The sequence below is a fragment of the Pristis pectinata genome, chromosome 40, assembly GCF_009764475.1.
Source record: "Pristis pectinata isolate sPriPec2 chromosome 40, sPriPec2.1.pri, whole genome shotgun sequence".
NCBI classification, from domain to species: Eukaryota; Metazoa; Chordata; class Chondrichthyes; order Rhinopristiformes; family Pristidae; genus Pristis; species Pristis pectinata.
Genome location: NC_067443.1, coordinates 4448700 through 4465811, shown reverse-complemented (window position 1 = coordinate 4465811; position 17112 = coordinate 4448700). Strand labels below are relative to the sequence as shown.

At 47.7% G+C, this 17112-nt stretch overlaps 2 protein-coding genes across 2 annotated transcripts in view; both read left to right on the top strand.

Moving 5' to 3' along the window:
* Nucleotides 1-17112, top strand: part of pi4kb (phosphatidylinositol 4-kinase, catalytic, beta) — a 599336-nt gene that overhangs the window by 392324 nt on the left and 189900 nt on the right. The window lies entirely within an intron of this gene.
* The window catches only part of selenbp1 (selenium binding protein 1), a 37156-nt gene continuing 23725 nt past the window's right edge, over nt 3682-17112 (top strand). Inside the window, exons 1-4 of the mRNA XM_052045836.1 lie at nt 3682-3766; nt 8663-8719; nt 13544-13656; nt 16176-16361. Of these exons, the coding sequence (XP_051901796.1) occupies nt 3763-3766; nt 8663-8719; nt 13544-13656; nt 16176-16361 (360 nt within the window). The 5' untranslated portion in view covers nt 3682-3762. The remainder of the gene's footprint in view (nt 3767-8662; nt 8720-13543; nt 13657-16175; nt 16362-17112) is intronic.

Sequence of the window (17112 nt, the reverse complement as noted above, 5' to 3'; positions counted from 1 at the left end):
TAAAAATGTTGTTCCCATTCCCCTCCCCTATTCTTCACCCCAATATTCCCACTCTCTCTATTGCTCACTAACCCATGTCTTCCCCATCCCACATTCCACCTCCCCATATCCATTCCCACAGAGAAGGTTAAGGAGGTTCAGCATGTCAATGAGCACTCTTAACGTACTTCTACAGATATACTGTCGAAAGTGTCCTGACTGGTTGCGTCACGGTCTGGTACGGGAATTCAAATGCACAGGAACATAAGAAGCTGCAGAGAGTGGTGGACTCAGCCCAATATGTCATGGGCACATCCCTCCATACCATGCCATCTTCTCACAGCTACTATCGGGCAGGAGGTACAGAAGCCTGAAGTCCCCACACCACCAGGTTCAGGAACAGCTACTTCCCTTCAACCATTCGGTTCTTGAACCAACCGGCACAACCCTAATCACCACCTCAGTATAGCAACACTGTGACCGCTTTGCATTACAATGGAATTTTTTTGTTCTAATTGTGTTCTTTCTTGTATAATTTATGTTTAATTTATATCTTTTCTTGTGAATATTGTGTGTCTGATGCTCTGTGCCTGTGGTGATGCTGCTGCAAGCAAGTTTTTTATTGCACTTGTGCACACATGGGCTTGTGCAGGTGACAATAAAGTCTACTTTGACTTTGACATCGCCTGGCCTGGCATTCCTGGGAGTTTAATTTAAACCATTTAGGATGTTTAAAGTTATGGATGGCCTAGAGAAAGAGGTGGGGTCAAGAAAAATGGAGCAGGAGAAGATTGATAGTTTCATATTGGTTAGTAATGTTAAAGAATACAGAACCAAACTGGCTGGACAGAGTTAAGTGCAGAACAGTGATTAACAAACTGGGCGGAGATACCTGTTGAAAGATTTGAATGCCTCTTCAAGTTCCAATGTCTATGGGATATGGCTTGAGGTGGGGATTTAGCCTACAGTCTGTTTACGTACCAGCAACAATAGAAACACAACGAGCAATGTTTAAATGTTAGAATCTATTTATTAATAACTACTTGTAATGCTAATAAAAAAAGTTAGATATCAGACATTGACCCCAGAATAAACCTAAGTGTGTGTGTGGCTCGTTCCCAAACTACCAAGTCCGGGAACAGTTCTCAAAGTTTTATGATGGCAAACCAGCTCAGTTCAGCAAGTCATGAAACAAAACGGTGAGCAAAGCTGAAAACCATGTTAGAATGTAGAGAGAAGGATTTTACGAATTCCACAAGTTCCACGATGGAACCAGTATGACACCACAATCGCCGAAGATCTCCGTTGCTTTGGTCAGAAATATCTGCCACTCTGAGGGCACTCGATACGTGGCTGCTCACAGATATACCTGATTCCTGGTACCGGTTAACGACAAAGTGGACTCCACAGATTGCTCCAAAAATCCATGTATGGATTGCAAAGTGACAGTCACAATGATTGTGCATCACCCATAGATACAGCGACTGGCAGTCAGTGCTACCAACTCTTATGTTTCTCTCTCTCTCTCTCTCTTCATCTATACATGTCTCCGAGACACGTCTGCAGTTGCCAGCACTCCAAATGAATCTGCCTTCAGACACTTGCACCATTCGAGTTATAGAAGCTTTCTGCTCCCACTTAAAGGGACACTCATCAAGTAGCAACCTGGGCTCGTAACAAGTCTAATAACTCGGCAAACTTCATCTCCTTCTTTCCAGTGCAGATGAAGGGTCTTGACCCTAAATGTTGACTGTCCATTTCTCTCCATAGATGCTGCCTCACCTGCTGAGTCCTCCAGCATTTTTTGTGTTGCTCCAGATTCCAGCAACAAAGTCAGGTTTATTGTCATAAAATCAAAGCCGAGTTTATTGTCATATGCACAACTACATGTGTGCACAGGTGCAATGAAAAACTTACTTGCAGCAGCATCACAGGCACATAGCTTCAGAGAACACAACATTCACAAGGAAAAACATCAATTAAAGATAAATTATACACAAATTTTACAAGAAACAACACAATTAGAACAAAAGAAACAAAGTCCATTGTCGTACAAAGTGTTCATAGTGTTGCTATTACTGAGGGTTCTATTGGTTTTGGTATTGGTTTATTATTGTCACTTGTACTGAGGTACAGTGAAAAACTTGTCTTGCATACCATTCATACATATCAATTCATTACACAGTGCATTGAGGTAGTACAGGGTAAAAACAATAACAGAATACAGAGTAAAGTTTCACAGCTACAGGGAAGTGCATTACAGGTCGACAATAAGGTACAAGGTCACAACAAGGTAGATCGTGAGGTCAAGAGTCCATCTCATCGTATAAGGGAACCGTTCAATAGTATTATCACAGTGGGGTAGAAGCTGTCCTTGAGCCTGGTGGTACATGCTCCTGTATCTTCTGCCTGATGTGAGAGGGGAGAAGAGAGAATGGGTGGGTGGGGGTCTTTTATTATGCTGGCTGCTTCACCAAGGCAGTGAGAGGTATAGACAATGGAGGGGAGGCTGGTTTCTGTGATGTGCTGGGCTGTGCCGGTTGGTTCAAGAACCGAATGGTTGAAGGGAAGCAGCTGTTCCTGAACCCGGTGGTGTGGGACTTCAGTCTTCTGTACCTCCTGCCCGATGGGAGCTGCGAGAAGATGGCATGGCCCGGATGGTGGGGATCTTTGATGATGGATGTTGCCTTCTTGAATCAGCGCCTCCTGTAGATACTCCCGATGGTGGGGAGGGATGTGCCCATGATGTGTTGGGCCAAGTCCACTACTCTCTGCAGCTTCTTATGTCCCTGTGCATTCTAATTGCCGTACCAGACCATGATGCAACCAGTCAGGATACTTTCAACAGTACACCTGCAGAAGTTTGTTAGGAGTGTTTGGTGACAAGCCAAACCTCCTTAACCTTCTAAGAAAGTAAAGACACTGGTGCACCTTGCTTGCGATTGCATCTGCGCCAAGAATGCCAATAAATGTACATCTGCAGTATCTTATGTCTCCATCTCCTTCTGTTATGGAACTGGTCCTGGGAATTGACTGGGAGCTCAAGCTTGGTGAGAAAGGCAGGTTTTAGAAGTAACAGACTCATACAGCATGGAAACAGGCCTTTTGGCCCAACGAGTCTGCACCAACCATCAGAAACCCGTTTGCACCAATCCCACTTTACTCTCCCCATATCCCCATCAACTACCCTCCCCCCCGACCCCAGATTCTACCCCTAACCTACACACACTAGGGGCAATTTACAGCAGCCAACTAATATGCCAATAGTGGGATGCAGGAGGAATCCGGAGACTTGGGGGAAATCCACACAGTCACAGGGAGAATTTGCAAGCTCCGCACGCACGCACGCACGCACGCAGGCACACATGCGCGCGCGCGCGCACACACACACACACACACACACACAGTGCCAGAGGTCAGGATAGAACCAGGATCGCTGGAGCTGTGAGACAGCGGCTATACTAGCTGTGCCAATGTGTCGCCCTTATCTGTTAACTGCAAACAAATCTGATAAAGAGGTTGAGGCTGGGTGGGGAAAGAAATTACTGGTAAAACCAGCTCAGACTGCAAAGAGTTAAAGTCTATCAGGTTTCTTGGCAAATAACCTCATATTCCCTCCCCCATAATGTAAACTGTGCAGCCAACTTTAAAACATAGTGGAGTTGAGTTTCCAGTGTCCTGGTGCCTGCTGTTTGCTGTGCTGCTCTGCTCCCTTACTCAACACAACAACTTTTGGTGATAAGTTCTGACTGGGAAAGAAAGACTATTCTGTTTTCAGAGAGAATGGGTAAGTTGGAGTTCCATCTTATTTGTTCGAATATAAAAAAGGGACAGCTTTTGAGGACTCTCGACAGAGCGTGAAGCTCCTGAACTTTTAAAACTGAATTATAAATAGATCTGTTTGTGCAGTAGCTCGACAGTAACATCAGGTTCTTGGAGGTTCCGGCTCTAAGCACAATGACAGCCTTAATATTTATTTTAAGGATTTTTAATACAGGGAAGTGTCTCTGCCACATGGAAGTGGTAAAAAGATGTGTGTTGGGAGGATCAGCTGGAAGACGAGAGACATGCAAAACCATGACGGTAACACTTTGCAGCGCCAGCGACCCGGGTTCAAATCCGGCCACTCTCTGTCAGGAGTTTGTACATTCTCCCTGTGTCTGCGTGGGTTTCCTCCAGGTGGTCCGGTCTCCTCCCGCATTCCAAAGACGTACGGGTTAGGAAGTTGCGGGCATGCTATGTTGGCGCCAGAAGCGTGGCGACACTTGCGGGCTGCCCCCCAGATCACTATGCAAAAGATGCATTTCACTGTGTTTCGACGTACATGTGACTAATAAAGATCTTACTTTACGGTCTTGAGGTTTCCACTGCAGAGGGTTGACAGAGGGAGGCTCCAGAATACAGATGGGTGGAGTCGCTCAACACTACCACAAATTGGTCTAATAAAATATCACAGTCATAGAGAGATAAAGCACAGAAACAGGTCCTTCAGCCCACTGAATCCTTACCAACTGTTAAGCACCCATTTTTTTTACACTAATCCTATCCTAAACCATTTTACTTTCCTCACATTCTCATTAAGTCCCCCCCGCCCCCTCTCCTCTGGGTTCTATCAGTCACCTACACACGAGGATCCTCTCCATCTGCCCATCACCCACACTCTCCTCCCACTGGTTCCCATTCCCCATTTACCACCATCTGCCCTCCCCACCTCCCCCCCAACACTCCACCGTCCTCTCCTATCACAAACTTCTACCTTCCATCATCTGCAGCCCTTTGCCGCCTCCACCGATCACCTCCCAGCTTCTGGCACGATTCCCACTCTCCCCTCCTCCTCTGTCTGCCTGTCACCATGCCCCCACCCCACCCCCACCCTCCCCCCAACCTGGATCCATTTATCGCCTGCCAGCCCTCGCTCCATCCCTTCGCTCCACCTCTTTATACTGGCTTTCTCCCCTCGATCTTTCAGTCCAAATGAAGGGTCTCGACCTGAAACGTCGACTGTCCATTCCCCTCCCTAGATGCCGCTGAGTTCCTCCTGCGCTTAGTGTGTTGCTCCAGGTTCCAGCATCTGCAGTTTTAAAGCCACGCCCTCTTGTATTGAGCATTGGTGCCCTGGGAAAGAGGCGCTGGCTGTCCACTCTCCTCTTAATATTTTGTACACCTCTATCATGTCTCCTCTCATTCTCCTTCTCTCCAGAGAGTAAACCCCTAGCTCCCTCAGTCTCTCTTGGTAATCTGGAAATATCTCTAAAAGGAACACCTGTGGAGTTCAACATGTTCTGAAGCACAGTACAGTCCCTGAGGTAACTTAGTAGATCTTGTTGCATATTAGAAATGTGATCTTCTCACAGGAATCTCCCACAGAAAGCAAATTTAAAAGGCACTTGGACAGTTATATGGATAGGAAAGCTTTAGAGGGATATGGGCCAAACGTAGGCAAATAGGACTAGTTTAGATGGGAATCTTGTTCAGCACAGACCAGTTGGGCCAAAGGGCCTGTTTCCGTGCTGTATGACTCTAAAACAATTTAATAATGGGGAGATATGCCCTTGCAGGTTAAGTATCAGTCTCAGAGCAGTGGGGAGAGTCGCCCCCAGTGTTGTCTGCAGGGCTAGAAAGGCCAGTAACAGATCAGTTCAACATCTCAGCCTTTACTTCTGGCACTGGTTGATCGTGAACCTCCCGACTCAAAGACTCTGGTTAACTGGCCACTGTATATTGCCCCTAATGTGTAGGTGAGGGGCAGAATCTGGGGGGAGCTGATGGGAATGTGGGGAGAATAAAAAAAAGGGATTAACGTAGGATTAGTGTAGATGGTCGGCACAGACTCAGTGGGCTGACGGGCCAGTTCCCATACTCTGTGACTCTGTGGACATGATACTCTGTAGATAAGCACCACTGATCAATTGACCATGGATTGCAGGTGGTAGCACTTTGCACTTCATAGCTGAATGCCTGAGGGTTCTGCAATTACATTTCATCCACTCAGTGCAGTTAAGGTGAAAGAACTGGTGGGAGGTGTCTTAGAGTCATTCAACAAAGAAACACTCCCTTCAGCCCACCAAGACAGTGATGGCCATCAAGTACCCATTTACTCTATTCCCATTTACCAGTACTTGATCCAAAGCCTTGGCGATTCAAGTGCTTGTCCAGATACGTTTTAAATGTTGTGAGAGTATCTGCCTCCACCATCTTCTCAGTGCCTTCCAGATCCTGGTCCTCCCTCTACTCCTCTCTCCCTCGACCCCTCTCCCTCTTTCCACCCCTCTCCCTCTCTCTCCACCCCTCTCCCTCCCTCTCTCTCCAAACCCTCCCTTTCTCCCTCCAACCCCTCTCCCTCTCTCTCCACCCCTCCCTCTACCCCTCCCTTTCTCCCTCCAACCCCTCTCCCTCTCTCTCCTTCCTTCAACCCCTCCCTCCCTCTTTCTTCTCTCCCTCTCTCCAACCCCTCTCCCTCTCTCTCCCCCATTTACCCCTCTCCCCCTCTATCCTACTCCCCCTCCCTCTTATCCCTCTCCATCCCTCTCTCAACCCCTCTTAAACCTATGCCCTCTGCTTTTGGACGTCTCCATTATGGGGAAAAGTTTCTCAGTCTCCACCCCAAGTCTACCCAATAGCAAGGAAAGGATTAATAATTATTTACAAACTCAGAGTTCCATGTATGCCGTGGCTTTGTTCCAAGTAGCTGTTGTTTATATTCCAAAGGGACAGCGGTTCCTGTCCTTCCCCTTCCAACCTCTTGAGTCTTGGCACTTTGCTCTAACCCCTGGAAATATCTCAAGGGAAGGATGGATCCTTGGCCTCGGTGCTGGGGGACCCGGCAATGCAACAGGGTAAAAGTTTTGCATCATTTGTCAGCAGTTCCAAGGGTTAAACAGCTGCCTTCTGTGTCCTTGTTACTGCTCTGGCTCGATTCCATCTGCGTTCACTTCTGGACACAGCTCAGGAACGAGAACATGGACGCAGCATTGGTTCATGAGTGAAGCACTAATGGGTCCAAGGGAAGGCAAGAATCATAGCGTAAAAAATGCTCGCCCAAATCTTGAGAGGCCCACCTGATCACATTTAACTCCTCATGTGACAGAGGAGGCCATTTGGCCCATTGAGCTTCTATCAATCCGAGACAAGACAAGATCTCTTTATTAGTCACATGTACATCGAAACACACAGTGAGATGCATCTCTTGCGTAGAGTGTTCTGGGGGCAGCCCGCAAGAGTCGCCACGCTTCCGGCGCCAACATAGCACGCCCACAACTTCCTAACCGGTATGCCTTTGGAATGTGGGAGGAAACCGGAGCACCCAGAGGAAACCCACGCAGACACGGGGAGAACGTACAAACTCCTTACTGGCGGTGGCTGGAATCCCATTCGATCACCAAGTCCCTTGCAACTTGCAAATATCAACTCCCCCCCTAGGTCTCCTACCTATCTACCTTACGCTAGGGCAGCCTACCAACCAGCACATATTTGGGATGTGGGAGGAAACCAGAGCACCCAGGGGAAATGCCGGGATTGGACGTGGATCGCTGGAGCTCCAAAGCAGCAGGGTGACAGCTGTACCATTATGCTGCCCTACACCAGAGTGATTTCTCATTGCTTTGAAATTCCCCTGTGGGCTTGCCCTTAGCTCTGTAACCTCAACGGGTTCTGCAACTCACAAAATCTTTGCATTTTCCCAATTCCTGGCTCTTGGACTTACCCCATTATCAAACAGTTTACTTACACTTGCTGCTCAGTCTCCATGATCAGAGTGTTTTATTTTCAGCCTGCGGGGGTGTGAGAGAAGAGGGGCACGGAGAGCGAGAGGGAAGGGAAGGGAAAGGGGAACATCTGAGATGGTGAGGGTGAGGGGGCAGAGGGGCAGGGAGAGGGGTGAGAGGGTGAGGGAAGATGGCGGGGAGAGAAAGGGGGATGGGAGGGAGGCTGGAGGGGGAGACAGATGGGGAGAGAGGCGAGAGGGGGGAAGGGGACAGAGAGGGAAGGGAGAGGAGGGGAAGAGGGAGAGAGAGGGAGGGGGAGAGGGGAGGGGGAGGAGAGGGGGAGAGGGAGAGAATCGTAGAATGATGATTCTCCCTCTCCCCCTCTAGAGGGGTAGAAAGAGAGAGAAGAGGGGGAGAAGCTAGAGGGGGAAGGGGACAGGGAGAGAGTGGGGGAGAGGGAGAGAGAACAGAGAGGAAGGAGCAGAGAGAGAGGAGAGACAGCAGGAAGGGGAGAGATGAGAGAGGGAGGAGAGGGGAGAGAGAGGGGACATAGGTGAAAGAGCGGGGAGAGAGGAAGGGGAAAGAGGGGAAGGGGAGAGACGGGGAGTGAGGTGAGACAGGGGATAGAGGGGAGAGTGGAGGGAAAGGGAACAAGAGGCAAGAGAGGGGAGAGAGAGGAAAGAAGGGTAAGAGAGGGGGAGAGAGGAGGAGAAGAGGGGCAGACAGAAAGAGAGAGCTGAGCAGCACTGTGTATCACTGCACCACCGGAAATCTGCAATCAAAATAATGCCTGCAGTGACTCTAGCTACAGATTCAAAATCAACAGCAAATTTAATATGATAGGCAGCTCTCTGAGTAACAGCCTCACAAGTCGTCAAAAAGGGAAATGTTACTGTATGACGACAGGTTGTTTCTCTTAGGGTAGTTGCAAGTGACGGAGAGGGCTCTTTGCGAACTGATGCCTTGCGTTTACCCCACAGCCAATAAGTGCGGGTCGTGTGGTCCTGGATACAGCAGTCCCCTCAGCGCCATGAAGGGTGAGTTGTACGGCCAGCGTCGTGTTAATTGTGACAGCGGCAGCAAATGTGAGCACAGCAAGGTCCCACAAAAAACACAGACAATATGATCATGTGTCATTTGGGTAATGTTGTTCGAAGAATGAACATGGGTTGGCTCTAGATAATAGAATCATAGCACATACAGCACAATACAGGCCCTTTGGCCCACAATGTTGTGCTGACCTTTAAACCTCACCTAAGACTATCTAACCCCTTCCTACCACATATCTATTTTAAATTCCTCCATATGCTTATCTAGCAATCTCTTGAATTTGACCAATGTACCTGCCTCCACCACCGCCCCAGGCAGCGCATTCCATGCCCCAACCACTCTCTGGGTGAAAAACCTTCCTCTGATATCTCCCTTGAACTTCCCACCCATTACTTTAAAGCCATGCCCTCTTGTATTGAGCATTGGTGCCCTGGGAAAGAGGCGCTGGCTGTCCACTCTATCTATTCCTCTTAACATTTTATACACCTCTATCATGTCTCCTCTCATCCTCCTTCTCTCCAAAGAGTAAAGCCCTAGCTCCCTTAGTCTCTCATCATAGTGCATACTCTCTAAACCAGGCAGCATCCTGGTAAATCTCCTCTGCACCCTTTCCAACACTTCCACATCCTTCCTATAATGAGGCGACCAGAACTGGACACAGTGCTCCAAGTGTGGTCTCACCAGAGTTTTGTAAAGCTGCGTCATTACCTCACGGCTCTTAAACTCGATCCCACGACTTATGAAAGCTAACGTCCCATAAGCTTTCTCAACTACCCTATCCACCTGTGAGGCAACTTTCAGGGATCTGTGGATATGGACCCCCAGACCCGTCTGCTCCTCCACACTACCCAGAATCCTGCGTAATGAATGGGTTCTGTTTGGTAATTGGTTTATTATTGTCCCGTACCGAGGTACAGTGAAAAACTATATTTTGCAAGCTGTCCATACAGATCACTTCACCACATCAGTGTATCGAGGTAGTATAACGGGAAGGCAATAACAGAATGCAGAATAAAACATTATGGTTACAGTGAAAGTGCAGTGCAGGCAGACAATAAGGGCAGCGATGAGGTAGATTGTGAGGTCAAGAGTCCACCTAATCGTACAAGATGTCCGTCAAATAGTCTTATAACAGTAGGGTAGAAGCTGTCCTCAAGCCTGGTGTCCTTGAGTTGACTTAGTCCACAAGTTGGAAACTACACTAAAACTGCTCGGTATGGTAGCCAGACCTCCACAGTATTGTAAACTGATTTGAAAGAACAACTACTAAAAGTGGAGAGAGAGAGAGGAAACTCATTCTGCTGTTTGGTAGTACAATTGTTGTTCGGTTGTCGGACTTCTGAATTTAATAATATTATGGGAACTTGCTCGTATGTGGGGGTGTCCATAAGTCGGGTGTTTGTAACTTTGGGATGGCTTGTTCCTGTTTGGTGGCACAGTGGATTCATGCTGCTGCCTCACAGCTCCAGAGACCTGGGTTTGATCCTGACCTCAGGTGCTGTCTGTACAGAATTTGCACATTGCCTTTGCGACCATGGGTGCTCTGGTTTCCTCCTGCATCACAAAGGTGTGTCAGCTGGTGAATTGGCTCCTCTTAATTACCTCAGAGCGGCCAATGTAGTTGCAAGCTCGTTGATAAAAAGGGGAATGAAACTAATGGGGTTGCTCTCCTGGGAGACACAAGAGATTGCAGATGCTGGGACAGAGTCAGAGAACAATACAGCATGGATATAGGCCCTTTGGCCCAACCAGTCCATGCTGACCACAGCGCCCACCCAGCTAGTCCCAATTTTGGCCCGTGTCCCTCTAAGCCCCTCCCCTCCATGTACCTATCCAAGTTCTTCTTAAATGATACTGTTGTACCTGCCTCACCCACTTCCTCTGGCAGCTCGTTCCATATACTCACCACCCTCTGCGTGAAAAAGCTGGCCCTCAGGTCCCTTTTAAATTTTCCCCTTCTCACCCTAAACCTATGCCCCCTGGTTTTGGACTCCAACCCAGGGGAAAAAGCTGTTATCGTCCACCTTATCTGTACCTCTTATAATTTTAAACACTTCTATAAGGCTGCCCCCTCATTCTCCTATATTCCAAGGAAGGAAGTCTATGCAACCTCTCCCTATAACTCAGGCCCTCTAGTCCTGGCAACATCCTTGTAAATCTTGTCAGCGCTCTTTCCAGTTTAACCACATCTTTCCTATAACAGGGCGACCAAAATTGTACACAGTACTCCAAGTGCGGCCTCACCAACAACTTATACAACTGCAAAGTAATGTCCCAACTCCTATACTCAATGCCCTGACTGATGAAGGCCAGTGCGTGCTGAACGCCTTTTTCACTGCCCTGTCTACCTGTGACGCTGCTTCCGACGAACTATGCCCTTGTACTCCAAGGTCCCTCTGTTCTATTATGCTCCCTGGAGCCCGGCCAGTCATAGAATATGTGGAGCGGCAAACAATCTGCTGCATCTGTGGGAGGAAAGGAATTGCTGACACTTCAGGACCTAATGCAGGGTCTCAACCTGAAACGTCGACAATTCCTTTCTCCCTCACAGATGCTGCTCAATCCGCTCAGTTCCTCCAGCGGACTGTTTGTTGCTCTCCTGTGATATTATAAGCATTAAACGACAAAGATAATATTCCTTGCTCAAAATCGTGCTACAGATTCTAATATCCTCTCACAAGGGGCCATTGTTTTAAAGACTCCACTGAAAGACAGCACCTCTGACAGTGCGGCAGTAATGGCACGAGGAGTGTCAGCCAAACAGACAGGCTCGAGTCTCTGGAGTGAGACTTGTACCCAGCCCCTGTTGCACAAGGGGTGAGAATCCTGCCCTTCGAACCACTGCTGTCCTCTATAAAGGAGCTTGAAGCAAACATTAACCTGGATCTTATATTTTGCACATTCAGTCCCACATCTAAAGTGGGAAAGAAACGAGTCCCTTGTTAAATTGTACAAAGTGACGGCATACAGAGAGACAAAGCAGGGGGTAGGGGGAGCCCAGATCGGAGAGAAAAAAAACTGCAGATGCTGAAAATCCTAAACGAAGATAGAGTGCTGGAAGTGCTTCGCAGGTCGGTCAGCGTCAGAGGGGATGGAAACTCAGTCAAACCTTTATGAGTCAAAGTCAAAGTGGAGCTTATTGTCTTACGCATGAGTCCATGTGTGCACAGGCATAATGAAAAACTTACTTGTGGCAGCATTGCAGGCACATAGCGTCAGATAAGCAGCATTCACAAGAGAAAACATGAACATAACTTATGCACAATTTTTACAAGAAAGGACAGAATTAGAACAAAAGAAAGTCCATTTGGGAGTGAGAACTGGAAGGATGAGAAAGCAGCTTTAGGAGACACAGTGGTGTTGCAAGTAGTGCAAGTGTCTCATAGCTTCAGGGACCTTCGATCCTGACCTCAGGCACTGTCAACATGGAGTTTGCACAATTGTGCAGGTTTCTCCCACGTGCTCCGTTTCCCCCCCCCCCCACATCCCAACGATGTACAGGTGGTGAGGGTGGGTGGTAGGTAGAAGCAGAAGGTTGTTCATGGGTGTGTGTCAAGAGAACAGGGAGGATGAGATGGATGGGAGTGCCCTGACCTAATGGCCTGCTATGTTGTAAGGAAACATGAGGAGATTTAGGCTGCAGAGACAGAATAGAGGGAATCTCTGCAAAGTGATACAGTTGTCAAGGTGATTAGAGGTCCTTTATCAGCAGACAGTTGCAGCAAAATGCTAGAGAGACAATAAAGACATAACAAATTAAAACAAAGGTGCAGCCACATCTTCAGAGACTGAAATAGTTAAGTTCATGTACCGATGGTTCTAATGATGGAAGATGAGGTTCTGTTAGAGTCATAGAGTCAAACAGCGTGGAAACAGGCCCTTTGGCCCAACTCGTCCATGATGACCAAGATGCCCATCTAAGCTTTGACCCATATCCCTCTAAACCTTTCTATCCATGTACCTGTGCAAGTCACTTTTAGACGTTGTGATTGTACCTGCCTCAACCACTTCCTCTGGCAGCTCGTTCTGTATCGGTAGCACCCTCTCTGTAGAAAAAGTTGCCCCTCAGATTCTTATTAAATCTTTCCCCTCTCACTTTAAACCAATGCCCTCTGGTTCTTGATTTCCCAACCCTGGGAAAAAGACTGTGTGCATTCACCCTATCTACGCCCCTCATAGTTTTATACATCCATTTGAGATCACTCCTCAGTCTCCTACGCTCCAAGGAATAGAGTCCCAGCCTGCCCAAACTCTCCCTATAACCCAGTCCTTTGAGTCCCGGCAACATCCTCGTAAATCTTTTCTGCATTCTTTCGAGCTTAATGGCATCTTTCCTACAGCAGGGTTCCTTGAGTTTACATTGGAACAATATGGGACATTGAAGACTGAGCAGTCAGAGTGGGAGTGGAGTGTAGAATTAAGCTGGAAGTTTGTGATCGCCCTTGCAGATCAAACAGAGGTGCTCTGCAAAAAAGGGCCATCCAAGTTGCACTGGGTTTCTCCAGTGTAGAAGAGGCCACATCATCAGCGCTGTGTGCAATGCATTGAAGTGATAAAAGCGCAAGTGTATCCTTGCTTCACCTGTCTCCTCTGCACTGGAGAAACCCTTTGCAAATTGGGCTACCCGTCTGGGCAAAGGGGCTCATTGGATCAGGATGGCATGGTTACAGTTGGCTGAATGTCCATTTTGATGCCTCATCCCTCCTTGCATATCCACCTGGCTGGTCTGCTGGTCAGAAGAGAAAATGGAGGGGGTGTGGGGACAACCAGAGTCGGGATTTTGGATTGAAACGCTCTTCTTTTTTAAAAAGGACCACGGGAAGAAATTGTCTACCTGCCCTGTATATACAGAAACACCCCGGTCAACAAACCAGACTACCTAGCCACAGTGGATGTGGATCCCAAATCCTCCACGTACTGCCAGGTAGGTAACCTTCTGCTGGAATGTGTTGAGGGATTGCAGGGCGGTGTCAAAGGAACAACCTCTCCCTCAATGTCAGCAAAACGAAGGAGCTGGTCATTGACTTCAGGAAGCAGAGCAGAGTACACGCCCCTGTCTGTATCAGTGATGCTGAAGTGGAGATTAAGAGCTTCAAGTTCCTAGATGTAAATATCATCAACAATTTGTCCTGGTCCAGCCATGTAGATGCTATGGTCAAGAAAGCACACCAACGCCTCTACTTCCTCAAAAGGCTAAAGAAATTTGGCATGTCCCCGATGACTCTTACCAATTTTTACAGATGAACCACAGCTCAGGATGGCAACTGCTCTGCCCAAGACCGCAAAAAACTGCGGAGAGTTGTGAATGCAGGGCAGTCCATTACGCAAACCAGCCTCCCCTCCATTGACTCTGTTTACACTTCCCGCTACCTCAGGAAAGCAGCCGACATAATCAAGGACACCCGCCCCACCCCGGTCATTCCCTTTCCTCCCCACCTCCCGTTGGGCAGGAGATACATAAGCTCGAGAGCACGTACTGCCAGGCTCAAGGACAGCTTCTATCCCGCTGTTATCAGACTCTTGAACGGACCTCTCGGACACTAAAAGATGAACTCATGATCTCCCGATCTACCTCGTCGTGGCCCTTGCACTTCATTTGTTTACCTGCACTCCACTTTCTCTGAAACCGTAACACTATATTCTGCATTCTGTTTACCTTTACTACCTCAGGGTACTGACGTATGAAATGATCTGCCTGGATGGCATGCAAACAGAAAGGTTTTCACTGCATTTCATGACCATAATAAAGCAAAGACAATAACCCAATGCCCATATATAAACCACACCCCAGGAACACAGAACATCAAAGGGTTCAGTATTTTTGTGCAGCCTCACTCGAGGGGCAATGGAGAGATGACCTTCAGAGCCAGGCCTTCCAGGAAAGAATGAGCACTGTTTACAAGGTCTATACATATTCCAATTCTCAAGGGCAGATCATATAACATGGGCGTGTATTCTCTGGAGCTTAATTGGCATCATTCTCGAAGGACAAAGAGGTTGTTTGTTTTTAGGGCTGCCAACACCCCTGGAATTACATAAAACACAGAACGTGGAACAGTACGGCACAGGAACAGGCTCTTCAGCCCACAATGTCTGTGCTGAGCACGATGCCAAATTAAACTGAACCTGTCTGCCTGCACATGGTCCACATCCCTCCATTCCCTGCATGTTCATGTGCTTGTCTAAAGGCCTCTTAAATGCCACTATCATTATCTGACTCCATCACCATCCCTGGCAGAACATTCCAGGCACCCACCACTCTCTGTGTAGAGAACTTGCCCTGTACAGCTCCTTTAAACTGCCCGCCTCTCACCTTAAAGCTATGTCCTCTAGTATTTCACATTTCTACCCTGGGAAAAAAACTCTGTCTACCCTATCTCAGGATCAGGATCAGATTTATTATCACTGACATATGTTGAGTTTATTGTCATATACACAAGTACATGTGTGCACAGGTGCAATGAAAAACTTACTTGCAGCAGCATCACAGGCACACAACATCTCATAAACAGGATTCACAAGAGAAACATAAATTAAACACATTTTTTACAAGAAAAAACACAATTAGAACAAAAAATAGTGCAAAATGATCAAAGTTGTCATAGTGTTGCTAAACTCTGGTGATTAGGGGTGTACCAGTTGGTTCAAGAACCAAATGGTTGAAGGGAAGTAGCTGTTCCTGAACCTGGTGGTGTGGGACTCCAGGCTTCTGTACCTCCTGCCCGATGGTAGCTGTGAGAAGATGGCATGGCCCGGATGGTGGGGATCTTTGATGATGGATGTTGCCTTCTTGAGGCAGCGCCTCCTGTAGATACTCCCGATGGTGGGGAGGGATGTGCCCATGATGTATTGGGCCAAATCCACTACTTTCTGCAGCTTCTTTTGTCCCTGTGCATTCCAATTGCCTTTGACGATAGATGTTGCCTTCTGAGGTTTGTCAGAGCGTTTGGTGACAAGCCGAACCTCCTTAATCTATGCCTTCTGAGTTTTGCATTTCTTTGACCTTGAAGCTGCCATAAGCTGCCTTCATAGATGTTGAAATGCTATTTTCTAAACGGGCTTCAGGAACCCAAGTTTGAGACATAAGTTCTCTAATATGAAGAGGTTAAAACTGAGGAGAAAGTTAAAGAAGTGATTGTTCTGATTTCCTGTTTGCTGATCTTTCATCACTGAATGGCAAATCAGAATTCCATTTCTCTTCAATTTATTACAACTTTGGTATCAGAATTAACATGAAGAATGCAGAAGTAATGCACCAACCAGCTTGAAGGAGAGAAGCCTACCATCAGAATAAATGGCTCAACCATCCGGCAGTCCACGTGAGAGAATGTGGATGCTCAGAGGCTGCGACTGATGGATTATTGGAGTCCAGGGGCAATCCAGGAGAGCGGGGGTAATGGAAAATAAAGATGGGAGTAATCTGTGACCATGTTCTCTCTCCAGGTTATCCATCGCTTGCCGATGCCAAACTTGAACGATGAGCTCCACCACTCCGGCTGGAATGCCTGCAGCAGCTGCCATGGAGATCCTTCCAAAAAGCGTAACCGGTTGATCCTGCCGGCGCTGATCTCATCCAGGATTTATGTGATAGACGTGGGGACAGATCCTCGAGCACCCAGGTTGCATAAGGTGATTCTTTTCAGTTCTACACCTCAACATAGAACAATATAGCACAGGAACAGGCCCTTCAGCCCATTATGTCTGTGCCAACCACAATGCCAATCCAAACTAATCCCATCTGACTGCATGTGGTCTGTATCCCTCCATTCCCTGTCTGTTCATGTGCCTGTCTAAATGCCTCTTAAACGTTGTTATTGTATCTGCTTCCACCCCCACCCCTGGCAGCGTGTCTCAGGCACCCACCACTCTCTTTGCAAAGAACTCCTTTAAGCTTTCCCCCTCTCACCTTAAAGATATGCCCTCTGGTATTTGATACTTCCACCCTGGGAAAAAGACTCTATCAACCATATCTATGCTTCTCATCATTTTATATACTTCTGTCAGGTCTCCCCTCAGCCTCTGACACTCCAGAGTAAACAAACCAAGTTTGTCCAACCTCTCCTTGTAGCTAATACTCTCTGATTGAGGCAAAGTCCTGGGGAACCTCTTCTGCACCCTCTCCAAATCCTCCTTCGTGTAAAGCCGGGACCAGAACTGCACACACTACTCCAAATGTGGCCTAACCATTCTCTCTTCTCCCCCCTCCCATCGGGCAGAAGATACAAAAGCCTGAAAGCACATATCACCAGCTCCTATCCCGCTGTCATTAGACTATTGAACGGTCCCCTAGTACGATAAGATGGACTCTTGACCTCACAATCTACCTCGTCGTGGCCTTCGCACCTTACTGTCTGTCTGCACTGCACTTTCTCTGTAACTG